Consider the following 25802-nt stretch of genomic DNA (forward strand, 5'->3'; position numbering starts at 1 on the left):
GGCTATTAGGAGCCTAAATACCTTTGAGGATCTAGGCCAGGCAGACTACACCAAAATGGAGTTAAGATTACTCCAGCAAAGAGAGCAAGGAAGGTAATTCTGTTTGAGGAGTAGCAGTTCCATTTGGGAATGATGGCGGGATTTCTGTGCCCTGGAAGCGTGAGCTGATGTTGGTAGAAACAGTCCCGTACAGTGGGAACAGGCCACAGGCTGCCATGAAATGGACTAGTAGTGTTTGGTTCCTCAGAGCAGCATTGTTGTCCCATTGTCCCCCTTCCACACTGGGCTTCAAAAGCTAAATGCTTGCACTGGGAAACTCTGTGCGGAGCTTGAGTGACTGATTGCTTTTCTAGGCGATGGCATCCCTCTGACTGTGTCCATGCCAAATCGCATTGCCATGCCAGTGACCTTGGCTAACCAGCAGGCAACTGTAGCAGCAAGGACGGCCACTTTGGAACAGCTGCGGGAAAGGCTGGAGGCTGGAGAGCCGCCGGAGAAGAAACTCTCACGGATGACAGAGGAGGAGCAGCGGCTTGTCCAGCAGGCACTTCAGCGCAACCTGTTCAGTGTGGCACGGCAGATCCCCATGAAGATCAAAATCAATGGCAGGGGTGAGGAGGCTCCCATGCTAAATGAGGGGGGATTTGTGTGCTGGAGTGAGCACCCCAAAGAGAGGAAGTCTTTCTTTAAACCCTGGGTATGTGGGCTTCACCTCAGTGCAGGACTTTAGGCAGTGGCACCCTTGCACTTATGCAACCTATCCCACTCTTTTGGGTGCGCCCACCCAGCCCATCAGCCAGAGTACCTTACCCTGGTCTGTTCTGATTCTAGTGCCAATGTGCTGCCGCAGGGCATGAATTCCCAAACTTCCCTTTGCTGCGCCTGTCTTGGAGACTAAGGTGTGGCACCACCTCTTAGCTTCCCTGTCACTAAAGGCGGCAGCTTTTCATATACAGATTTCAGAAGGCAGCTAGGATGTCATGGGTATACAGTGTGTAGGAAGCCCAGGTCATAGGTGGGGAGTAAGCTGGATGGGGATCTGCATTTGTTGCTTGAGGGCCCTACTTATTATCCAGAGCTGAGTCTGGGCTTTTTTAAAGGGTCACGTGACATCTCAGATAAGGTTGGGGCTAGCGATAGTATTGCCAGTAACTGCTTCCAAGGAGAGAGGACCCTGCTTCTCCTTAGTATAGATTAATATGCCACTGCCCTGCTCCCAGCCTCCAGGGAAAAGCCCCTGGCATTCTGTTGGGAGGTGACTGCCCCAAATCGTAGCCTCCAGGCCCCTGCAGGCTGAGTTAGAGGTTTGAGTGTAAGCCGCACTCATGGCCAGGGGAAACTACCACTGAAAGTACTGGGTAAGTGGAGATTCCATCCTTAAAGGTCACTTGTCAGAATCAATGTAATTTTAATGTGACTTCCAAAGCTGATTAAACAGCACAGCACTTCCACCTATCTGCCCTGGGGGCTGCAGTTAGATGGAGAGTGAAGCCAGCAGTGTCTCAGAAGATTTCAGTCCAACAGCTGTTTTCTCTTCTTCAAACGTTTTGATCCATTTAAATTAAAGAGCTCAAGCTCCATCTAATTGCACCTTCTGAGGCAGACACTAGGCCACAAAGGGTTGACGTTGAGTGGGGGAAGGGAAAGGGTTGTTCTGCTGGCCATTGCACTTTATTCAACAGGAGCAGTGCTGCAGTGTGAAGCTCTGGTTGAGAGAAATACATGTGGCATGAGGTCAGACAGATCTTGGCCCTACTGAAGCTGATGGAAGCGTTGTCACTAGCTTCAGTTGGACCAAGATTTTGCTTCCCTAAGACTATGGACCTACTTAAATTTCACACTTAAACTTCCTTAAAAAGGAATAGTGTGTGAGAGGAAGGGCAAACTTTGTGGTATGCCTTAAATCCTCTCCACCTTGCTAATGTCCTTCCCTTATCTCTCCTCGCACTGCTTCTGGCATTAAGATGCAGTTGTAGCCTCTACACCTAAAAACACGCTGATGGAGGCAATGTGGCCTAGTAGATAGACCGCTGGACTGGATTCAAGGGAGACGGTTTCTATTTCTGGCTCTGCCAGAATGACCTTGGGCAAATTCACTTTTTCTTTCTTTGTCTCAGTTTCCCCATCTGTAAAATGGAAATAATTGTACTGACCTCCTTTGTAAAGTGATTTGAAATCTACTGACGAAAAACATTATAGAAAAGCTAGGGATTGTTCCTATTATCTTAAGAACCACTCTTGGGTTAAATACTAGTTATGTCAATAGCAGTCCTTGCTGAGACAGCAGCCATGATATCCCAGAAGGAATGCAACATCAGATGGGAACTGGAAAAACGTGTAAGATTTACACAGAAGATTTTAGTCTGAGGTGTCACCCTTGTGCATTTCCACAGGAAAAGCTCTTCTGTCCTTACTTGGCATTTGCACACTAACACAAAACCAGCACCTCATTGTGAGAGGTCATTGCGATGTGATGCTGCTGCTTCACAAACTCTGAGCAGGATTTTAGGGCCAGGGGATGTCCCACAAAGCCGGGTGATGGGGGAACAATCCCATGTCTTTTTCCACAGATATCACAGAATTGTAATGTATCTAGTTTCTAGTGCAGCAGCTTAAAAAGGGGTCCCCAGGTATGTTCATCAAGGGAGGACAAGGTGTGACCTGTTCTAAAGGTGACCAACGTCTCTTTTCAGAGGAACAGCCGTGTTAGTCTGTATTCGCAAAAAGAAAAGGAGTACTTGTGGCACCTTAGAGACTAACCAATTTATTTGAGCATGAGCTTTCGTGAGCTACAGCTCACTTCATCAGATGTCAACATCTGATGAAGTGAGCTGTAGCTCACGAAAGCTCATGCTCAAATAAATTGGTTAGTCTCTAAGGTGCCACAAGTACTCCTTTTCTTTCAACGTCTCTTTCTGTCTCTTATTCCTCTCCTGAGTCTGGTATTTCAGAAGATTTTGCTCCCTCAGCTGGCAGGCAGCGGTACTACAGCCTAGCCATTGCTAACTGAGGGTATGTCTACATTGCAATAAAACACTGGCACACACCTGCAGCTGGCCTGTGGCAGCTGACTCAGGCTTGAGCTGCGGTGCTGTACAACTGCAGTGTAGATATTCAGGCTCAGACGAGAGCCGAGAGAGCAGTGGAGGTTTCAGAATGAAGCTGAATAAAGCTACATGCTACCTATGTATCAAATAATCAGTGGGTTTCTAACCAGTTACCTCTGAAGGGCCAGGGTTGGGATCTGGCAGTGGTCACAAATGAAACAAGTTTAGTATTGTCAAACGTCAGACAGCTCTTCACATTTACAAAAGCCTTTTTCTTCATTCAGCACCCTATGACTCGCTACTCTGGGCGTGAGGGGGTGTACTGACAGAGCTGTATGGGGAAACCTTACGTAACACTTTCCTGCATTCTGCTTTTCTTGAAATCCTGTCATTTAATAGAAGCTGATTGTAAGCAGTCCAGTGTACTTCACGGCCGGCAGGCGGGAGCGATGTGCTTCCAAATTTCAGAGTCCTTCCCCCCACAAAGCAGGCCACCGGTTCATGAGTCGGCCTTGTGGGACTGGGGGGCAGGGAGGGCTTGGTTCAGTTTTCACTGCAGAGGGGAGGTGAAAGAAGGACCCTCTAAGCACTAGATTGTCCCTGGGTAGTGCAGTGGAGACCCAGCGCAACCTAACTCACAACTCTCCTTTCCCCAACAGAAGATAAACCAGATGCCGCGGCGGCGGCGGCGGCATTGCATTTGTCACCCAGCGGCATTGGGAGTATTAACATGTCTGTGGAGATTAACGGCACAATCTATGCTGGTGAGAAAGCAACAGCTGCCCAGAGCAGTGGTGCAGCAGGGGAAAGCAGCTCTTGTTTGAATGCAGGATACTTTTAATGGATATAAATTTGCCAAACACAAAACCCAAAACTTTCGTTGCTTTGAGAGAGCCTTGAGTTGACACAGGAGCTGCTTTTCCACAGTCCTCTGCACCGCTCTGTCAAGATGGCCCCTTCTTATGTTTTTTTTAATATATTCGAGATCCTTCTAAATGCTACTGCTTGGCGATTCCGCCTTTGTGTGTGCTGTTTATAGATATTCTGATCACTTTGCCCAGTTTTCGGATTTGATCTCTGTGTACACTGGTCCTCTGCCTGAGGGTACATCTGCACTTCAGTCAGGAGATGTGATTGCAGCCCGTGTAGACATACCTGAGCTAGATTGGGTCTAGCGAGGCCAAAGCGAGCTTGAGTAATGATATCTGTGAAGCCATGGCAGCTGAGGCTGTGGCTGCTCAAGTGCATACGCAGGGTTCTGGGTGGGTGGGGTTTGCCCATGCAGCCACGCTTTCACTATATTGTTGTTCGAGCTAGCTAGATCAAAGCTAGTTCAGGTCTGTCTACGTGTGCTGCAACCGCATCTCCTGATTGCAGGTTAGACACACCCATAGAGTGAAGTAGTTTTGATTGCAGAGCTTCTGTACAAGCAGCATTTCACTGTAATGCGAGAAAGAACTATCTGGCAAGACATCCCTCCCTACCTTCACCCTGAGTGTGGTACCAGGGCTGCCTTTCGTCCCTTGCTGCTATAGGAGATACCGCCAGCCCTGAGTGAAGGGGAACTTTTGGAATCTCTCTCTCCTCGTGCTGAGAAGCAGCTTTAACCAGACTAGCTTCTCTTCACCCCCTTCTGAGGAGTGTCAGTTTCTCTTTACATTCCTCACTCCTGCTCAGTTGGATGGTGATCCCCTCTGAAGGCCACATTTAACACTTCTCTAGGTGGGTGCAGAGTGCTGCATTCCCAGTGGCGTAGCTCAGTGGAACTCAGTTCTAGCGGAGCGAAAGTGTATTGAAAACGGCATCGAAGCTGTTGGGGATTTTCAAGCAAAGCGTCACTCTATCAGCCTTTGTTCTAAGCAAGTTCTGCTGTATTCGTTCCAGTTGCACTGTTGCTGCAGCTTCCTGAACCTGCTTGATTGGATTGGGCTAACTCTCGCTGATAGAATTCCCTGAGCCCTGTTCTAAAATCTCTGGGGTTGGTAGACTCTTCTCCTCTCCAGCCACGTACATAGGTGTGGGCTAGCCAGTTGCTTCTCCTTAAGCACTATGTTGTTCTGGTGTCCCAGTAACCCGGTTCCAAATCCGTCTCTGTCCTGCAGGAGTTCTGTTTGCCCAGAAGCCCGTCGTCCATCTAATTGCAGGATCCAGCACTCAAAGCACCTGCAGTAGCAGCAGCAGCTCCCACTGCTCTCCTAGCCCAACCTCGTCCAGGGGCACCCCCAGCGCAGAGCCCTCAACCAGCTGGTCTCTCTGATGGATGGGGGAGCGGGCTGTCTCTCTCATTAGCCTCAGGCAGCTTTGCCCTCTCCGTTCAAGGCAGAGAGCGAGCCAGGAAGGAGTCGCACAGATTACCTCATCTCAAGGAACCTGCTCTGCGGTTGGTCAATGGCCAGACGATGAAACCTTCTGTGCTGGCGAGTTTGCATTGCCTGTTTGTCCAGCTTTTTTGATTATTTTTTCAGGTTTGACTGTGTTCCTGCTGGGGGGTTGGGGCGAAGGGAAGGGGGCATGCGGCATTTTTCCATCAGGGATTGTCTCTAGGGGCTGTGGGTTTGCAGATGACTGAGACATCATCATGGCAGGCGGAAGGAGCAAGGAGGTAGTAGTTGGGGTGAGGGAAGGGTTCCTGTTCTCTAATCAACAGCTGCGTGGACTTCCCTAATATAACATAGTGTATTGACAATCCTACACCCAGAGCAACTTTGGTCTCTTTTCACCTTGTATTTGTTCCCTCTTGCGGTCGCTTGCAGAGGAGTTGTGCAGGTTGATAGCGAGCAAGTCTCATCTAGTCGTCCATTCTGTCTCCACTGTGTTCAGCCTCCTGATGCTGTCTCCTGTGTGTTAGACTAGGCTGAAGGGCAAATGGTCACTAATGCTGGATTCACAGGAGACTTGCATGACTTCTTCCTCCTTTGGCATCTACCTCTCTAGGGTCCTGGCAGCACACGGAGGACTCTCCCACCTCTGTATCTGATACACCGAGATGGATACGGTCTTTAGTCCAGCTAGTCATCTCCCATGGCCAGTGCAAACCTGGACCCTACTGTTTTTTCCAGGCCTTTGCCCCGCCTAGTTTTAAATGCCCCACCAATGGCCCTTGCACTGCTTCCCTTGCGGGAGCATTGGACAGGCTAAATAAACTCACCACTGCAGCCTTTATCTTGATAGTCATCCTGACTTTTCTGTTGCTTGATGTCATCCCTTTGCTCCTAGTTCTAGCCCCTTGGCCCTTGATAGAACTGGGTTTGCACCAAATGGTGATTTCGTGCAGCGCTTCCTCTCCTGTGTGTTTCATTAGCCTCTCCATCCTGTCCCCACACAGACACATCAGCTGCGGGCCACTGTCACCCAAAGGAGATACGAGGTGATGCTGGCAATCTGCTGAGCTGTGTGTTTGTGTCTATTCATGTACTACACACTTTTTTCAGTTGGGCTCTTGCCAGGTATCTTGCAGCATACTCCAAATCACAGCCATCATTCACAAGGCTCACCTGGGCTAAAGGGACAGAAGAGCTGGACCTGGGACAGCTCCACATGGGTGCATCCCAGTTGAATGAGGACATGGGCCTCTGGTTGCGGAGAGAGGGAAGAAAATCTCCACCCATTCCCAGTAAATTCCCGATGTGGGGAGCTAGGGCTGCTTTAGTCCATCATTCCTCCTTTGTCAGCCAAGTTAGTTCCTTGGCTCACTTCCATTGACCCAGCTCCTTGCTGTTGCACTCCCCGCACGCAGGCACCCATGCTGTCCTCTCCCCTCCCGCAGCACATAGGACAGGTTCTTCCCTGCCCTGGTGACGTTCTCACAGTCTGTGGATCTGAGCCTTCCCGCCCCCGCCCTGGTGATGTCTCTTCCATCATGCAGGCCTGAGTCAGGTTCTTTTGAGCAGATGAAATACCTCAGATATGGACTTGTTATTGTGTTACCTCTTCAGGAAGTATTGGCATATCTTAAAGCTTGTTTTTATATGTGTTTTGCTGACTTTGTTTTTAATTTTTATTTTTTATTGTAGCACCAAAGACAACAAAGCTGAGTGAAGGAGCAGGTGGCTTCCCTGTCCTTAGCATAGCCTGGAGACAGTTCCAGCAGCATTGACCCAGGAGCTGGGCATGCGGACAGGGCAATAGAGGAGGACAGATGCAGGTAGAGAAGGAAAAGAGGGCAGTTTTATTTCTCAGGCTGGCTTGAGTTTCAGGATTTCCCCTCAGAGTGAACGGTGGGGTGTCCCCAGTGGGGTTCAAGTGGTCCCAATGTGTGTTACAGAACTCTGTGATCTAGTACTGGGCTTATTTTTAGCAAGTTTTAGTAGAACAGCTTTGAAGATAACAATCCTGTCTACACTATAGATTTTGCTAGGCCTCCTGATGTGTTAAAGTACAGTTCACTCTTCCAGTGTGGGCAGGACCAAACACCTGAATTGTGCTGCAGCTTTGGATTTTACCAGTAGGATTCGGTCACACAGATAAAAATACACCTGAGTCCTGTTTATGCGATGAGACCAAACCATGTTGTGTGCTACCGTATTGTACCCAAATGGTGCATTGTGGTAGCTTTTCATGGAGCAGACAGGACCTAAATACTGGAATGTGTTCTAGGTTCTGCTTTCACTTACGTTGTAAAGGCCTGTGTTACCAAACTCTGCAACCATCCCCATATTTAGGGGGTTGAAATACAATTTGGTAACATAAGTCTAATCGACATTGTAACTCTCTTCACAGGCAAGATGATCAGCTGGCTTGAAATTAGTTTGTTATAGCATGGTCTGTTGGGCTGTCATGTTACCCACTGAAACACGCAGCGTGCAGTGCCCTTTCAGATCTGTCTGTACTTGGAGCAAAGCCGTGCTAGCTCCCACCATGTGTGTGAAAGGTTATTGCTCGCAGGGTTCTAGCACGGTTTCTTTGGGCAGTGGTTTTTCAGAGAGTCCTGCTGCAGAACGATCCCCCTCAGCAATCTATTGGACAGTTTTCAATCATAGTTCTAAGGCAACAGTCCCTGTTAGCAACAGCCACGCATTACATGGTCATAACTAGCCCAGTTCTGCTCTCGGTGTCTAAAGAATCTAAGGTTTCAGAGTAACAGCCGTGTTAGTCTGTATTCGCAAAAAGAAAAGGAGTACTTGTGGCACCTTAGAGACTAACCAATTTATTTGAGCATGAGCTTTCGTGAGCTACAGCTCACTTCATCACTTCATCATCTGATGAAGTGAGCTGTAGCTCACGAAAGCTCATGCTCAAATAAATTGGTTAGTCTCTAAGGTGCCACAAGTACTCCTTTTCTTTTAAAGAATCTAAGGGGTTCTCTGCTCTACACAGGCAAGCAGTCAGTGTTGGAGGATGGCCTAACAGTCACCTAGCCATGTTATCACTCAATTGGCTCTTGCCTGTGTAGATGGGACAGAACCATCTTATCAGATTGGTATTACAGCCCTTTGAAGGCAAGGGGCCTGATTCTCCTCTTACTTATCTGGATGTAAATTATGAGTTAACTCAATTGAAGCCAGTATAAAATTAGTTTGAGATGAGAATTCAACCCAGGGGCAGCCGAACAGCTTAGTGACATTGTTAGAACACCCAACACCTCGAGGCAAGATCAAACTGCATTAAGAGGTTTGATGGACTGTAATACTAGGATAACTTACCTCAAGTCAGCTTGCCTGCACAGCTGGAAATTAAGCCATTGCACATTTTCCCCTCTCTCCAGCCCATAAGTGTCACAGATGCCTCCCCGTAGTCCGAAAGTGCATTTAAGTAAGAGCTTATAAACTGATCCGAGGTTCTCTGTACTGAAATTGTAAGGTACCACTTTGGGAGCCAGTCTCGGGTCAGGCTGCTGGAGCAAGCTCCGAACTGTGAACAAAGCACCTTCTAACATCAACAGGATTTAACCTCAGTGTGGGGATGCACACTGGGCCTGAGCCAAAGCCCACTGAAGCTAATCCCTCCAGGGGGAGGGATAGCTCAGTGGTTGGAGCATTGGCCTGCTAAACCCAGGATTGTGAGTTCAGTCCTTGAGGGGGCCATTTAGGGATCGGGGGCAAAAATTGGGGATTGGTCCTGCTTTGAGCAGGGGGTTGGACTAGATGACCTCCTGAGGTCCCTTCCAACCCTGATATTCTATGATTAATAGGGAGTTTTTCCACTGACCTCAGTAGACTTTGGATCAGGCCCATTATAAAAAACTGGAGGTAACTTTATAACAAATTGTTTAAAAGAGTATTTTCCCAATGATAGGTGGCTAATCAATAAATAACCCCAGTGTAACAATCACTGCGGATGGCTCCAAGAGGAAGGGTGTCCTAACTGGCTGGTGAAATGGTAATTTCTCTCCTGGTGAAATATTCCAGGAGAACCATGATGCTCCATCTTTATATCTACTGTGTAACGTATCACAGCTTCAGACAGGGAGCCCTGTCCCCCAAAAGCAGCAGCAGCAGTGCCTTTGTGGGCACCGGCACGTCCCCTTAGTCCCAGAATTCTCTGCTTCTTTGTGATATGATCCATTACCACTCATGGAAAGAGCATGTACAATAGAACAGGTGACCAGACACTGAACAGTAAAGGCCAGGCTGGAGACTTAGAAGCCCAAGGGCCAGGTCTGATTTGCATATACAAATTTAATGAATGTGCTTTGAATAATTTCAATTTAAAACTAAGTACACCCATCCCTCACAGTCAGTCAGGCTTGATGGTGAATAAGAATCACTTGCTGGTTGAGTTCATCAGCAATAAAACCCTGCAATGGACAAGCTTTTTCCCCAACTTGATGCTCCAGTGAGAGTGGATCTGAGCCTGTGGTGGCATTTTAGGCCTCAGGAGGTACCTGCTGTAGGACGCTCCCCTGCCCGTGTGTATTAGTTTATATTATACGGCTTAGCTGGTCTCATTAGCAGACACGGTGACTTCTTTTTAACAGGCAGTCAAATTATTTATAATGCACCTGTCCTGAGGCAGGTTCTGCCTTGGGGCGTCCTCTCTCCTATTGCCTTCAGTGGAAGCTGTATGCACCCACGCATTTGTGGGGACCAGACTTTGGCCCTGATGCATTTGTGAATCTTGCAGACCTCCAGGGCATTTCATTGTCTCAAACTCTGAGATTTTTTTCCAGAGTCGGGGGATCTTTATAATTGTCCTGTTTCTTTTTTGGGGGTGGGGGTGGGGATTATTTCCCAAGGATAGGGCTAGGGAATACCTACTTTTCCTTATGCTTTATTCTCTTGTCCTGGGGAGCAGAGGTTAATATTGGGTGTTTTGCTTGCGTATCACGTGCTACCATTGTGTTTTCTTGCACAGAAAGCTGCTCGAATCACTGAACCGATAAACTGCTTTGACACTACTAGAGTATTAATGTTTATAAGCTTTACACAGCTAGTCTGGAAATAGACAGGAACTAACAGATTGTTTTTTATCAAATTCAGGGAAAGAATAAAGTTGGGACGTGTAACAGATACCTCAGTAAAATAAGCTGCAACAATAAACTATTCTCTCATTAGCTGGCTACAAGGATCAGCCATTCAGACTGTGAATACTAACCCTTTCCCTAGCCTGAGCTTGATACTAGCACTTGGCTTGATGCACATTTTGCTTAGATCCAGATATTCCTGCTGAGCTGCCAGGTTTTAGGGACAGAGGTATAGAAACCAGCAGCAGATACAGGGTGGAGGGCTGGGAGTGGGGGCGTGTCTCCTCAGCTCCAATCCATTTAACTCAGAATGTTGAAGATTGTATGGCACTCAGGGGTTTTGATATTGCAGGAAGGACTGTTCCTGGTGTGAAGTGTTCCGTTTTGCAGTGTGTCTAATCACCTTGAAACTCCAGAGCAATTAGGGTTTCGCAACAAGCAGCTAAAAGGGGCCATCTGGAGGCAAAGGTGCAGTGGGCCAGCAGCAGCAGCCTAGCGCTCTGTTTTCAGAATGAAGTGGGTGCAGACGTGCTGTCTGGTTTCCAAACCAGGTCCACACAGAGAGCCACCTCCTGTCCTCTTACATTCAATACCAGTGTTTTCTGGTAGTACATGAAGATGGAAAGGATGGAGTCCAGCTCAGAAACAAGCCTCAAACTGCACAGGCGGAGCTGTTCGCAATCAGCTCCTGGAACAAATGTGAATGTGTCACATAGTCCTTTGGTTGCTGCGTATGATCTCCAAATGGATTCAAACCAGAAGACATTTTAACTGAACAGCAGCAGCCTTGCTACTAGTTTTGTTACCTATTTAAAAAAAATGTGATAGCCTAGGCAGTGGATAAATACCTCAGACGTCTGCTTCCAACAAGTGTCTGTATATGTTGTTGTTGGGTTTTTCTATCTTACATGTTATCTGAATGTTTATATTCCAATAAACTTCTACCTCTTCATATGATGACCCTGCAAATATGTTTTGTTCCATTGACTGGGCTGGGAATCAAACTTGCCACTCCAGGTTTCTGGACTCAAGCTGACTTTTTAAACACAAATGGAAGATGCAGTAGTTTTATGAGCCACTATGCCTATGACCTTGCAGCTAACAGCCTCCCATTACAGATCTGTGCATGGTAAGGGGCCAGATACCAGTAACAGTTTGTACTTCTATAATGCCTTTCATCAGAGGATCTCCAAGCACTTGGCAGACATTAAGCGTCGGAGCCTTGAGCCAAATGAGTATTATCTGCATTTTACAGATGGCTAAATGAATATGCACAGACAAGGTGACATGCCATAAGCCACACATACATCAGTGTAAAGCCAGGAATAGAACTTGAGTCCTGCCACTCGATTCCCAGCTCTGATCAGTAGGCGCACCCCATCCCAGTGTGAGATGGCTCCTTCTGAGAGAGAGAAAGAAGGACATATGCACACAACCACCCACCCACCCCTAACTACCTCCAGCAATATATGCCAAAGCTGTGTATTGGGGTTCTTAGCCCTTTTCCTATCCAGTTTTAGAGAATATTAGAGAGCTAAAATGAATTTGGTATGTTTTTTAACATAAAGTGCTAGGAATTTAATCCTGGGTGGATTCCAGGTCCTAGATGTACACTGATGAAAATCATATTATCCCTCTGCACCTGTTAGTGTGGGGGAAGTACCCCCAAAGACTAAAATGGAAGTAAACTAACACTTACAGATATGGATCTGTAAGTGTCAAGGCTGATCCCTGAACGAATCTGCCAAGTTCTTTTTCATTTTCTTTGTCTGATGGTCCCTAGGTTTTGCGAAGGGTTCTTTTATCTCGTTACAGTTCAGGGTTGGAGCTTGTCATATATACGTTTCCATCCAATCCTTTGGGAGATCCTCTTGGTGATGGTCCTTTTGTCTCAGACTCACACACCTATCAGGAGTGATGGGTCTGGTTTTGAAAAGTCTCTGCTGTTGACAGTGGAGTATGTGGATTGAGAGAGGATGCAGCCTTGCCCGTGTCATGATAGTAGGGCACTTGAGGATGAATTGAGCAACATTTTAAAACTACCCCAGTAAATTGAAAATTAACACAAAATTATCCCAATAAATTAATGAACAAAAATTTGTTTTGTTAATTTTTAATTTATTGGGGTAACTTTAAATGTGTTTCGCTCATACTCACTTCTGAGTGGAATTTTACGAGATGACTTAAGTGGCATGTTGCTGGGCCACAACTTGACGTTTGCTGTTTCAGAATTGGGCTTTAGTGTGCTGCAGAATTCTGTGATTTCTGGGTATCGTCCTCTACTTCTGTGGCAGGGTTGGGAGGCTTAGATTTGTCAAGTGCTTGAAGATCCTGGGATGATCTGCAAGGTATTCTTAGATCAGCCCTAGAGTCTCCTGGGGGGCAGTGAGCCGGAAAAGTATCAATTTGTGACACATGTAGTGTGGGAACTAGCTGTAGGAGGCAGGAACTGGTTTCCAAATCCCTCCAACTGTACTATTCAGTGATTATAAGAACTTTATAATACTTCAACTATTTTCTGGTTACTCAGGAGACCGCAGAGTTGTTCTTCCAGTTGTTGAACCAGTTTGGCAGTTGGATGGAAACTAGTTCCGATTCCTTCACATCAGAGTTTACCTGTCACCAGTGATGGCCTTGCTTTGGAAGTTGGCTCATTCTGGCACTTGGCACAAATACATAACTTCCATAATAGAAACCAGAGAAGGAAAATACCTCTTGGATGCCATCTGATCTCCCCTACCCACCCCCCTCTGGTTCAGTTAGGGCAACCAGATGTCTCGATTTTATAGGGACAGTCGCAATATTTGGGGCTTTTTCTTATATAGGCTCCCATTACCCCCCCATCCCTGTCCCGATTTTTCACACTTGCTGTCTGGTCAGCCTAGGTTCAGTGTGGGACTGTTCCTTTCACAAGAAGCCCAGTCCTGCAAAGCAATGAGCTCCTGTATTTAAGCCAATGGGAGTTGAGGGCACTCAGAACACTGCAGAAGGAAGCCCTATCTGGAGTGCTTTTTCTAATCCACTTTTAAATGTCTAGCACTAGGTTTCCATTTCCCTTTGGGACACTATTCTACAGGCAAATAGATATTAGAGTTAGGAAATATTTTCCCACCATCCAGCTCAAGTTCCCTCTTGCTCAGTTTCATTTCATTACTCCTAGTTACAACCCTCTTAGACCACTCTGCAGGCTCCCTCCCCCTCCTTGGGAACTTTAGATACAGAATCCATCTTGGAGCAGGCACGCTCCAAGACAGTTCCTGCCATGTGAACCCCATTGCTGCACTTAGTGGGAAGAGTTGGGTAGCTCTTTCCTGGATCTCCCTCCAGACTCTGAGCATCTGGGCCTAGCAGAAGTTCCAATTGCTTTCAGTTCTCATGTGTTGCCACTAGATGGATGCAATGTCAGCGACCTGCTGTTGAAATATGGGCACTGCTGTGCTTCCTGGTTGGACAAGTGTTACTGAATATGGGAAATGAGGAGAAGGGTGGTGTGACATCCTGCTTAGGACACCCAGAACTATGAGCCACTGTGGTACCCCTCTGCCATAGCCAAGAACGAGAGCTTTGCTGCTTCTAAGCTATGTGTCAGTTCTCTGACCTGCCCGCTTGTCAAGACTCTGCCAGTCTGAAACTTACCTTGCAGGTAACAATCTGTGAACCCCAGTTCCTGAGTTCCCCAGAGATATTTCCCTGCAATATCCAGTTCCATTCACTGGACAATCACAGACATTATGAAGTTCGTTGCCTCCAAAAAGACAGTGCACACACCAGCTGGAGATGCACACTTCAGTATAATAACAGTGAGACGGTTTGTAGAAAAACTAAGAAAAAGTTTTTTATGAACAAAGAACAGAGATTTAAGTGATACTAAGCAAGAATAAAAGAGGCAGGTCTGGTTACAAACAAAACAAAACACACTTTCTAGTAACTAACACTTTATTTTAGCAAGTTACAATCTTTGCCTAAGCAGTTTTCTTATATGAAGTTACCAACATCCCTGGCCCTTCAGACTAGGGGCTGTTCCCTTTGTCTCCACATTCGTGGGGAACTAAAATGTCATTTTGCCCCCGTTATATTACTCAAGTCTGTTATCTCTTCCTGAAGAGCCAGGAAGGCTTCCTGGGGTGCAGATTTTATCTGCTGATGTGATCATTGAAGGGTTTTCTTCCCCAATTGTTTAGCTTGATGGCTTTGTTTACCTTAGATGTAAATGTACTTTCATTGTCCTCTGCTTTCAATGAAGCCAGTCAGACAGGTAAATAAATCCACATTCCCTTGTCTAGGGGGGACTGACTTTACACACTGCCTCCCAAACACATTTTAAGAATATATTTTCAGCACGCATCTGTAACTCTACACATATCACGCAATGATTTTCAGGACCAGCGTGTCACTGGTTTACCTATGATCCGTTACCCGACACCTTTGAGGTACATGTTATGCCAACAGCGTGTTGGGTCAATGTGTCAGGCCTGAGGTGAGTTACACTATGTGGGGCCCCTCTGGCCGTTGGATAGGACCATCTTAATGGTAATGGAACAAGAAGACCCTTCTTTCTTGCCCTGGCTGATGTCAATGCAACCAATCCACCTCTCTCTCTTTAGCCCAGAAGAATTCTCAAAAAATCTTGCTTCATCGTTGGTAATAGTGAAGTGTGTATGTGAGACAAGGCAGTCTGCTGACCACTTGAAGCAGTGCCCTGCACACACCAGACACCCCTTCAAGCATACTTATAATACTCCTCTCTTATGTCTTTCAGGACAGTCTCATTACAGGGCAGCATCTTGCTGCACCCAAGCTAAATCTCCTGGTTTGGATGGTGCAGTGTCAGGCAACTGACCTGTTCCTCGTTTTCCTCAGATCTGCTCCTTTTCCTCCCCTTTTAATTAAGGCAGGATGGATATATTTCAAGAGAAAGGAGGCTCTGTGAGTATTTGGCTGGGGCAGTGGCATTCGCTTTCTGACCTGAGTTGTTGCATAGCATTGCTGTTCGATGTCTGCTGCTCCAAGTGGCGGGTGAAGTGACTGTCAATAGAAGGTTGTCGAGTGTTTTGGGATCTGTGAATGGAAGATGCTATGTAAAGGTCACTCCTCCCACACCAGTGTTAGGGCAGATGCACAATGAGCTCAAATTCTGCATCCTTGAACTAAAATTATCTATGTAGGTTCTGATACCAGGCCCATCATAGTGACTGTCAAACCCAAGGGTCTCTGTCAAGGTCTGTAGTATCACCAAACTGTGGGAGAAAAGAAGCATTCGCTCCATTTTACAGCTGGGGAACTGTGGCACAGAGATAGTAAGTGGCTTGCCTGAGATCACACAGGAAACCTGTGTCAGAGCCAAGACTTGAATCTGGATCTCTCCTGAGTTCCAGTCCAGTTGTGGTAAACCCACCGGATGGCTGAAGAGCTCAGACTGCCCATTTATGAGGCTGGGGAAGCATTTGCAGCTTGGTAACTAGTAAAGGCATGAGGATTGTTGGGGAGATGGGCTTCTGGTTCCACCAGTACCCGTTTCAGCAGGAGCCCAAGGTGTCAGTGGATGCTCTGCCCTACCCCAGCCTAGAATGGCTCTCCTGGCTTCATCCCAACAAGCTTTGCCCTCCTGTCCACTCCCACCAAGAATCCTGGCGGAGTTCAGATGGGCTCTGAAGCACCCCGCAGCAAAGTGCTTCAGGCCAGTTTTCCTCTCTCCTGTGCTGGAGACTATCCCTGCATCTCCCCTGCTGCCCTTAGGACAGAGCAGCCTGTCCTCCCCTGGAATCAGAGGGGAGTAAACAGGTGGAATTTTCCATCTGTTTGCTCAGCTCTGCCAGCCTGGAGCAGTTCCTGGCCTCTGCGTATCAGACAAGCGCAGATTGCCAGAGCTCTCCGCTGCTGCCAGACTCACCTGCTTTCTGCTATCCCAGCCTCTCCAGGCAATGAGCGACTGAAAGCAGAGTCCTCTCTCTTCTTTCCTCCCTCCCTGCCCTGCACAGGAGTGTCCTTCGGTGGCTTCATTTCGTTCCTTTCAAACTTCGAAAGCTTTGTCTCGTTCACCAACAGAAACTGGTCCAATAAAAGAGATTACCTCTCCCTCCTCCCCTCCCCCCCACTTGTCTCTCCAATATCCTGGGACCAACGTGGTGACAACACTGCATACAGACTTCCCCATGTCAGCCCTGCTGGGGTCACCTCAGGACTCGTCAGTTTTCACCGCTCACCTCAGAAGCCTGAGCGATGAAGCAGGTAAGGCGGACTCGGGAAGCAAGAGTGAACAACCTCCTGTACGAAGGGGTGGCGTTCAGCTGGCTGCAGCCTCTGCATATGAGCAGGGATGATTGCCTGTGCTTGGATCCAAAGTAGGAGCCAGCGTGCTGGTGCGGCAGCAGGGTTTGGAGAGGAGCCCATTGGAACCCTAGCTAACCAACATAGAGGAGTCCTAGTATCTTAGAAGAGGCACTTATTGTTGGCAACTGTAGCTGGGGTGTGGATAGCCATCTAGAAAGCAGAATCTGGCATCCCTGAGAAGACAGGATTAAAGAACTAGGATATTGTAATGTGAAGCTGCTGTGTTGTCTTCAGAGATTATAGATGGGGCTGCTGTATATTATTAAGGATACCTGACATTTTCCATTATAAAACCCTGTTTTGAGTTGCTTATTATTTTGCTAAAGGTTCACCATTTGGGAGGAAATTTTTCATGTTGGGTGTCTGGCTGATTTTCTGTGGGAAATTTCAGTGAAAATGGGTCCGCCATTTCCAAGGATGAGGCTAGGGAAAAATAAGGTGTTTTGCTTTGTTTTTTTATAAAAGCAGGGTTTTGCATGGGTGTAATTTCCTCTGTTAAAAGAACACTATTAAGTCTGAAAAGAAAAGCACTGACAAGTTAGGAAATGCCAAAATTAAGGTTGTCTGTGCAATCTTAATCCAGCCCCCTTGTGCATTATCATGCAGTCTTTAATTGCATGACCATATACTGTTTTTCCACAGGACCCCTGCCTCATTTAGTGCACAGGATGGGTACCTCCTTCAGGGATGCGTCAGGGTTATGTAGCGAAGGAGGCTGTTGACTACAAGAACCTGTCTCGTCTGTTGCCCCTGCCGACTTCTGCATAGTGAATGAGGCAGGGGGCTGCAGGAAGAGAAAAGATGGTCTTATGGTTAAGGGAGTTGAATGCTGCTTTGGAGACTGGATTCTGTCCCTGTCTCTGCCACAGAGTTCCTGTGTGATTCTTGGGCAAGTCATTTAAACCATACTTCACAGGTGGTGGTCACTCATTGTGTATTCCTCATTTTCTGGGTACTTGACTTGCTACCCCGGGGTCTGATTTGCAGAAGTGCTGGGCACTCTTGGCCACAGCTGAAGTCTGTGGGACTGTGTGGTGAACATATAAAGTACTATAGAAAGTTAAGGACTCTGAAAATCAGGGCATAGGTGTCTCAAATTGGGCACCCAAAATTAGTGGAAACTTCTGACTTTAATTTTTCTGGGCCTGCATTCCCCATAACAACCGCCCCTCACCTCACAGGGGTGTTGTGAGGCTAAATTAATTGATGTGTGTGAAGCACTCAGGTACTATAGCAATGAATGCCACAGAAAAGCCCATGAGGAAATTAATAATTTTACCTTCAGAGCAGCCTGCAATAAATAGTGGACAATAAATAAGGCCTGGTGCCACACAGGTGCAGTAAAGATAAAACAAAATATTGGAAAGTTGCTCATTCAATTAGCACCGTCCATGCTGGGTACTGAAAGAGGCTGGGGGAAAAAGCGTGTGATCATATATATTATAGATTATTATAATGCACAAGGGGGGGTGGGGAATTAAGGTTGCATAGGCAACCTAAATTCTGCATTTACTAATTTTTGAGGGCTTGACTTTGCAGTCTCAGTCTTGTTTTTCTAAGGTAGTTTGTTGTTTGTGTGTAATGTATACGGTGCAATAGTGCTGCATTACATAGGCCTTTGGATGTTTTGTGGTCTGGGCCCTACTGTGTAAGAAAAGAGCCTAGAAAAAAAGGGCAGTACAAGTGCTATACAGGTGACAGGATACAGGCCTGGGACAGCTTGGTTTAGCTCTTCAGAGGAGACAAAGTGGCGGGGGGAACAGGATTGCAATCTCACCATCTCTAGGACTGACAATGTGCCAACTAGTGTCTGGCAGGTTTTTAATCCGAATCAATACTTTCGAGGTTACAATAGAAAGGAAGGGCGTTACAGTAACTCAAGATGCCAGGGCTAGGGTCAGGAGTTGGAGGTGGAACAAAAGTCAGTGTTGTTTAACAGAGCCATTAGTAATAGTCTTTAGCCGCTTTTCCACTGTAGAACTCAATGCACGTTACAGAGCTGGGCTGGACTTCAGTCTCCCTGTTTTACAGATGGGGATATTGAGGTACAGAGGGGTTAAAGCTGGGATTTTCAAAGTATCTAAGGAGAATTAGGTGCCCAACTCCCTCAGGTGCCTTTGAAAATCCCAGCCTAAGGGACTCTTCTGAGGGCACAAAGCGAGTCAGTGTCAGAGCTGGGAACAGAACACAGGTCTGGCGCCCTCTCATCTATACCCTGCAAGCTGTGGGACAAAGGGTTAAAGCAGCAGCTTGCGGGAGATAAGGGAGAGGTGGGGATGATGTAGGACGGGGCAGGCAAACTTTTTGGCCTCAGGGCCACATTGGATTTCTGAAATTGTACGGAGGGTCGGTTAGGAGAAGCTGAGCCTCCTCAAACAGCCAGGTGTGCCCCGGCCCCTGCCCCCTATTCAACCCCTCCCCCTGCTTCTCGCCTCCTGACAGCCCCCCAAAGACTCCTGCCCCATCCAACCCCCCACCCCCCCGTTCCCTGATGGCCCCCCCAGGACTCCTGCTCCATCCACTCCCACCCTGCTCCCTGCCCCCTGACAGCCCTCGGAACCCCCACCCTTGACTGCCCCCCCACCACCCCATCCAACCCCTCCTCTCATTCCTGACTGCCCCCCAGGACCTCTGCTCCATCCAACCACCCCTTCCTCCCTGCCCTGACCGCCCCCGGAACCCCTGCCCCTGACTGCCCCCCGCCAACCCATCCAACCTCCCACTCCTTCCTGACTGCTCCCCTGCCCCCATTCAACCCCCCTGTTCCCCACCCTCTGACTGTCCCCAGAACCCCTGCCCCTGACTGCCCCCCGCTACCTCATCCAACACCCCTCTCCTTTCTGAGCCTCCCCGGGACCCCTGCCCCATCCAACCACCCCTTCTCCCTGTCTCCTGACTGCCCCCGGACCCGCTGCCCCTGACTGCCCCATCCAACTCCCATCTCCTTCCTGACTACCCCTCTGACCCCTGCCCCCATTCAATCCCCCTGTTCCCCGCCCTCTAACCGCCCCGCCCCCTATCGACACCCCCGCCCCCTGACGACCCTCCCCAAACTCCCCTGCCCTCTATCCAACCCCCCTGCTCCCTGCCCCCTTACCACGCTGCCCAGAGCACCAGGACAGGCAGCCGCAGCTCTGCAGCCCTGCCACCCAGAGCATTATGCTGGTGGCGCAGTGAGCTGAGGCTGCGGGGGAGGGGCCGGGGGCTAGTCTCCTGGGCCAGAAGCTCAGGGGCTGGGCAGGAGGGTCCTGCGGATGTGGCCCGCAGGCTGTAGTTTGCCCACCTCTGATCTAGGAAGTCAGGCTGGATGACTGAAGTGTAACGTTTTTTAACCCTTCTGTCTGTGGACACAAGTTATAACCTGCTCTTTTGGGGCCCTGGCCTCCTCAGTCAGGTAAAACCTCACCTTGGAATCCATGGTAAGGGCGGTGCAGGATCAGACTGAGCTAAAGAAACCACTGAGAACTTCAACAATGGCAGCTTGGTCTATCACTAACTTCATCCTTGTGCCACCTGGCCTGTCATAGGAAGCTGGAAAATCCTACCAGTTCTTTGACTGCTGCTTTTAAATGTTCGTTTGTTTGGGGTGGTTCTGTTGGAAAAAGAAGACTCTAATGGCATCATGGGCTTCTGTGTTTAGTGTTTCTTGCTAATTTCAAGTCAACAGTGCTTTGTTTACCAGTAAAGGGACAGTTTTTCTGCAAATGGGAGTCTAAACATTGAGTAGTGGGCTAATGCATTAACGATTGGGCGAGGGTCTCTGGCCTGTGCTATGCAGATGATCAGAATGGTCCCTCCTGGCCATAAAAGCTCTGCATCTGAGTTGGGTTGTTTTCTGGCTCGCGCATCGCTAGCAACATCAGTTCTGCAACTGGGCCTTGCTTAACAAATCTATCATGATACAGGAGCCGGGATAGAATCCAGCTCCCTTCTTTATAGACTTCCTGGCTCTGCAGGGTTAATGGGAGGAAAAAGGAGCAGGAGCTTATTTTCTAAGACAGCAGATTTGCTGAGTAGAAAGGGACCATTTTTATAGTCCTTTCTCAGGGTCACACTGTACTCTGTGTGGCTTTTAATCTCCTTCCCCCCCTCCCCCAGATCCCCTAGTGTGTAGAGGTGCAAAAGTGCATTTCATTTTTTCCTTATCCCACTGCACTCATCCGTCTGCGTCTTTTAGCAACAACTCAGTGGAATCCGGGCTATCTGGCACATCCCTCTGCAGTTCAACTGGCCATTTCCTTGGCTTGTTTTACACACTGTGCTCAACTCTTTGATTCAGTGTTGGGTAAAGTTTTAATGCATGTAAGCATCTCCCAGACACTCCACTCTACTGCACTGAGTGCAGGATGCCACTTTCTGCCCTGTCAATGCACATGGGGTGTTGCAATGTGAAATGTTACACATGTGGTGTACACAATCCTGTACCTGATCTGCTTGGTGTATTCAGTTCGTCTTCCGCTCCATCTTGTTAGCTTTGGGCAGACCGGTCATATATTGCTCGGAGGCCTTGTCTATACAGAGAACTATTCTGGAATAGTTTACTTGGCAATAGGTATAGGTCAATTTCCCCACGAAGCCAACTCCTTACTCTAGTATCCTCTGGGGACCAAAATCAGCCCTGGAAAGAATTGTACTTACTTATGCAAGGGCTGAATTTAGCCCTCAGTCCACTCAACCTATAGAGAATCTCCCCACTAGCAGCACAGCACGCTGTGATTGGGCAGGAGAGGTGGCTTTGGTGGTTACTTAGTATAGCTGGAAAGCTATTAGAATGGGAGGAGATTCTAACCCCTATGCCACTGATGCACCTTTCCCATTATCTCCAGTGTATCAGCACTGATATACAGCACAAACAGCAAGGGAATCCACACCTGGCATATTCTGGCTCTCCTGACTCGCATTCCCAGAGCTTGAAAGCCCTGGGTATTAACTTCTGTGGTCTCCACTGCAATATAAAACCTTGCACATCACTGATCCCCCCTCCACCCCCTTCGCCTTCTTAATACAGGCCATTCACTGTTCAGCCAAGCAGGAACCCAGTCTTCAAAAGCTGCTTGGTCTCCTCACAAATAACAAAGGAGCTAAAGATAGCTTAGTGCAGATGAAAAGGCCTGCATGTTAAAACCCCGACTCAGCACAGTCCCACAGTATAAGACGCTGCTTTTTTCCCCCCTCCTAACATTAAGATCCCCTGTATCGGTCTTAGACCAATCTCAGCCTCTAACAATGCTCTGTCCAGAATCAGACTTTACATAGCTCCTCACTTAGGGCCTAATTCAAAGTTTATAAAAGTCAGTGGGAGTCTTTGCATTGACTTCAGTGAGGTTTTGGATCAAGGTGTTTAGCGTACTTACTGTATCCACCATTTCTCCTGTAGTTTGGACTTTCTCTGGCCTCTCTCAGTGGATGGCTCCACTGCAGCTGGCCTTCCCCAGGCAGCCCAACTAAGTTTACTAAATGGGGACTTGGGTGCCTTACAAAATTGGTGATCAAGATACTGAGCTGAATGGTGCAGCTCACACCTTTTTCAGAGCTTTTGTTTCAGGCTGTCTGCAAACTCAGGCAGATCTTGCTGCATTCGTTTGTGTTCTGAGGGCTTTTTCATATAAAATGTTCTAAAACTCCTAGGTGAGTTAGGAGCTGAAGTTTCATTTTCAAAGGTGATGTGGACACTTAGGAGCCTAAGTCTCATTGTCTTTCAATGGAATTTGGCCTCCAAAATCACTTAGGTCAAAACTTTACCCATAGTTACTCTCTTCTTTAAATTAGACTTGGATTCTGGAGGAAAATTCTGTAGCAGCTTCAGAAAGGCGGGCAGCCATGCATGCATGGAATTTGCATGGCCAAGTGATCACATTATATACAGAGCTCTGTTTACTGTCATCATCTGATGATCAGCCCAGTGGAGTGTCCACTTCTTGAAACGCACCACAATTAGCACTGTCTCCCTTGTTAGGCATCTCAGCCAAGAATCAGGGAGAGTCACTGGATCCTGGTGGTAGATGTCCCCTCTCAGGGTTGAAGTATGTTGACAGGCTGTTGTGGGGGAATCTTGCACAGCTGATGCCTGGTATAAACCTAGAGAACTTCAGTTTCCAAGGCTATTAATCCAGGATTGAGTGAAGAAGCAAACAATGGGATTCAGCGTCGTGATTATGTCATTATTATACCCTACATGACCAAAACAAATAGGTGGAAAGCTTATGCCAGATGGAGTCATTTGAGTGCCAGTCCCATCTTGAATTAACTAGTTCATTGCCATCCTTTCTCCTCTGCAGCTTCTCTCGCATTGGCCAATGAGGTCTGTAATAATCGGACACTTTCCCACCTGCGTCCTACCAGGTCGGTCCTCATGTTCAGGGCACTTTAAATGAGACTCGGGGTGGGGGCTGGGTGTGTGTGTGTGTGTGAAAAGACATTGAGTCCATGCTCACTCTTCCCGCTTGCAGGAGTGAGTTTCATAGCCTAGGTCCAGCTCCTGGGACAGATCTGTCTTGTGCACACGCAAGCCTACCTTTTCTGGGTTGGTTGCTCTGCTGGAATGTTGCTTTGTGGGAGGTCTGTGGCCACGAATGGAGGGGCAGTTTCCAAGAGCTGATCCCAGGGAGGGCTTGGACTGTCAAGACAAAGGGCTCTGTATCCACCAAAAGGGAGTCTGCACAGAAAGAGGAACCCCAAAGTTGACCTGTCGCTAGCTGGATGGGCCACTGGGTGTTGTATTTTCAAGGGTGCATGGCCACATTTCCCAGAAGTGAGTGTCAGTCACCAATGTATGGATAATGGTGGCCAGATGTATGTCTGATAGGATGGCGTGTGATCTCCTGAGCAGGTACAGATGGCAGTGGGGGTGCTTTTAAGCAATGAGTGGTGCAGTTTCCTTCCTTCTGATTTTCCTTTCATCATTCAGCAGCGCTTCCTATACGATAAGTGCTATCTTGATTCTACAGAGGGGGAAACGGAGGCACAAAACTTGCATGATTGTCCAAAGTGTCACAAGCCTGGGGCAGAGCCATGGCTAGATTGAAGGAGTTCCTGACTCCCAGATTTGTGTTCATTCCTACATTCATTGTGACACGCTTAGGCTTGCAGCTCTCTGCAATAGTATTCACAGTTAAAGCCTCCCCCAAAATCCTCAGCAGAGTGTTTCAAATCCAAGCCCAAGATGAGTGACAGACCAATACTAAAAGAACGAGGAGTACTTGTGGCACCTTAGAGACTAACATATTTATTTGGGCATAAGCTGTCGTGGGCTAAAACCAACTTCATCGGATGCATGCAGTGGAAAATACAGTAGGAAGATGATATATATATACAGAGAACATGAAAAAATGGGGGTTGCCATACCAACTCTGATAGCTGATAACCAATACTGACAGCTCCATTGCAAATAAAGAGCATGAACAATCTGTGTGATCTAATTCGACCCCTCTCAGGAAATGCTGCTTTTGCTGATCGCGTCCATGCTGTGGACCCAGAGATCATGTCTGGGTGGGGGCTGATGCCAGCAAGCAAAGTCCTTCCTAAATGAGCAGGCTTTCTGCCACCTCCTCTAATCCTGCTTGCTGCTCCCTCAGCTCTCAGCCTCTTTCAGCTTCGTTTTAGCTCATTGCGAGCTCTAGGGGGTGGCAGGAGTAGTGGGGGAGGGGAATGCTTTGCTTTCTAGCACTTTGCACTAGAATGACGAGAGGCCCAGATCCTCAAAGGTATTTAGGCTCCTAATGCCCACTGAAATCAATGGGAATTAGGAGCCTGAATACTTCTGAGGATCTAGGCCAGGGCTCCCAGCAGCATTTGGGAAGATCAGCTCCAGGATGGTGCCCCAGAAAGACACAACCAGCACCCATTCCTAAGGGCTTGGAGCCTCATGCCCCAGAGCTGTTGTTGTGGGGGGGATCAGGCAGAGGTACAGACTTGTCCTGCCAGCAGCCATGTTTAAAGAAGGTGTCTGGCTAGCGCACTTTTCGTGGGTAATTCCTACCTCAGGGAGGCTCAGTTCATTTATGTGTGCATTAAGATCCTTACGCGGAAGAATAAACTATTGCTACTAACAGGGCAGGAGGCAGATGTAATTCCCAGACATTTGCAGACAGGGATATTTTTTCTCACTTGTGATGTGTGGTATAAAGCCAGCCTTTGGATCTCATTAGAACAGCTTTGCTGGAGGGCTGTGCCCAGCATTGTCCAGTGCACAGAGTATCGGGCAGGGAGTCAGGACACCTGGGTTCTATTTAACGCCTTGGTTTCCCTATCTGTAAAATAGGGCTAATGCTTTGAGATCTACAGACTAGAAGTGCTATCTAGGTACTAGGCTTGGCCATTTATTGAATGTGGCTCCATTTTGAGCTACAGAAAGGACTTTAACTGCACCCTCAAGGTACGCTAAGGAATTGAATGGTCAAGGGTTTAATATCATTCAGGATCACAGCTATTACCCTGAGGAACCATGTTGTGTCTGGGTTGGAAGATGACTGCTTGAATCACAGTTAGAGTGTAGATGGGCCCATCCCCTGCCCCGGCTAGTTATCTACAGTGTGATTTGGCGAAGGTGGTTGCTGCCTTATTAAAGGTCCTGTTTCATACTGCCATGTGTGGCCTTCCATCTGAGGGTCTCAATCACGTCATTAAAAATTAAGCCCCTTCAAACCCCCGTGAGGTAGGCAGACATTACCCACAGGGGGAAGAAACTGAGGCATAGAGAAACAAAGTAACTCTCTGAGTGATTCGGGGCAGACCTGGGAATAGAACCCCTGTGTCCTGACACTTGCTGCATGGCTTTAACTACCAGTGCTTCCTGCTGTGTAAAACCTGGGAGGGCCTCCAAGCTGACTTTGGGCAAGGAGACGAGGAAGTTATATTGGCAGTGTCAGGTGAAGAATGTCAAATGTTTATTATAGCTACAACTCTGTAGCCTAAGCAAATATTGGTCCCCTTATTTTCTCTCTCTGCCATCTAGCGACCTGTGAGGGAGTAAAACAGGGGAAAGCGGCACTACGAAGAACAAGGACCAAGGCTGATTGTGAAGG

General features: G+C 47.8%; 2 protein-coding genes and 1 long non-coding RNA gene across 4 annotated transcripts in view; 2 read left to right on the forward strand and 1 right to left on the reverse strand.

The window, feature by feature from the left end:
- ARID3B (AT-rich interaction domain 3B) overlaps window positions 1-5738 on the forward strand; it is a 43123-nt gene extending 37385 nt beyond the window's left edge. The window contains exons 7-9 of the mRNA XM_048865976.2: window positions 354-611; window positions 3707-3811; window positions 5150-5738. Coding sequence (XP_048721933.2) covers window positions 354-611; window positions 3707-3811; window positions 5150-5304 — 518 coding nt within the window. The 3' untranslated portion in view covers window positions 5305-5738. The remainder of the gene's footprint in view (window positions 1-353; window positions 612-3706; window positions 3812-5149) is intronic.
- Window positions 5739-14367: 8629 nt separating this feature from the next.
- LOC142073370 (uncharacterized) lies at window positions 14368-16819 on the reverse strand. The gene is made up of 2 exons (XR_012670202.1): window positions 16653-16819; window positions 14368-15507 (listed from the first exon to the last, which is right to left on the reverse strand). It is a non-coding gene; the product is annotated as an uncharacterized LOC142073370 (long non-coding RNA).
- LOC125644027 (synaptotagmin-11) overlaps window positions 16258-25802 on the forward strand; it is a 30041-nt gene continuing 20496 nt past the window's right edge. The window contains exon 1 of one of the 2 annotated variants that reach the window (XM_048867414.2): window positions 16258-16677. In XM_048867414.2, coding sequence (XP_048723371.2) covers window positions 16602-16677 — 76 coding nt within the window. In that variant the 5' untranslated portion in view covers window positions 16258-16601. The remainder of the gene's footprint in view (window positions 16678-25802) is intronic. The other variant, XM_075132956.1, reaches the window with a different exon arrangement.

This window comes from Caretta caretta, chromosome 10 (genome assembly GCF_965140235.1).
Source record: "Caretta caretta isolate rCarCar2 chromosome 10, rCarCar1.hap1, whole genome shotgun sequence".
NCBI lineage: Eukaryota > Metazoa > Chordata > Testudines > Cheloniidae > Caretta > Caretta caretta.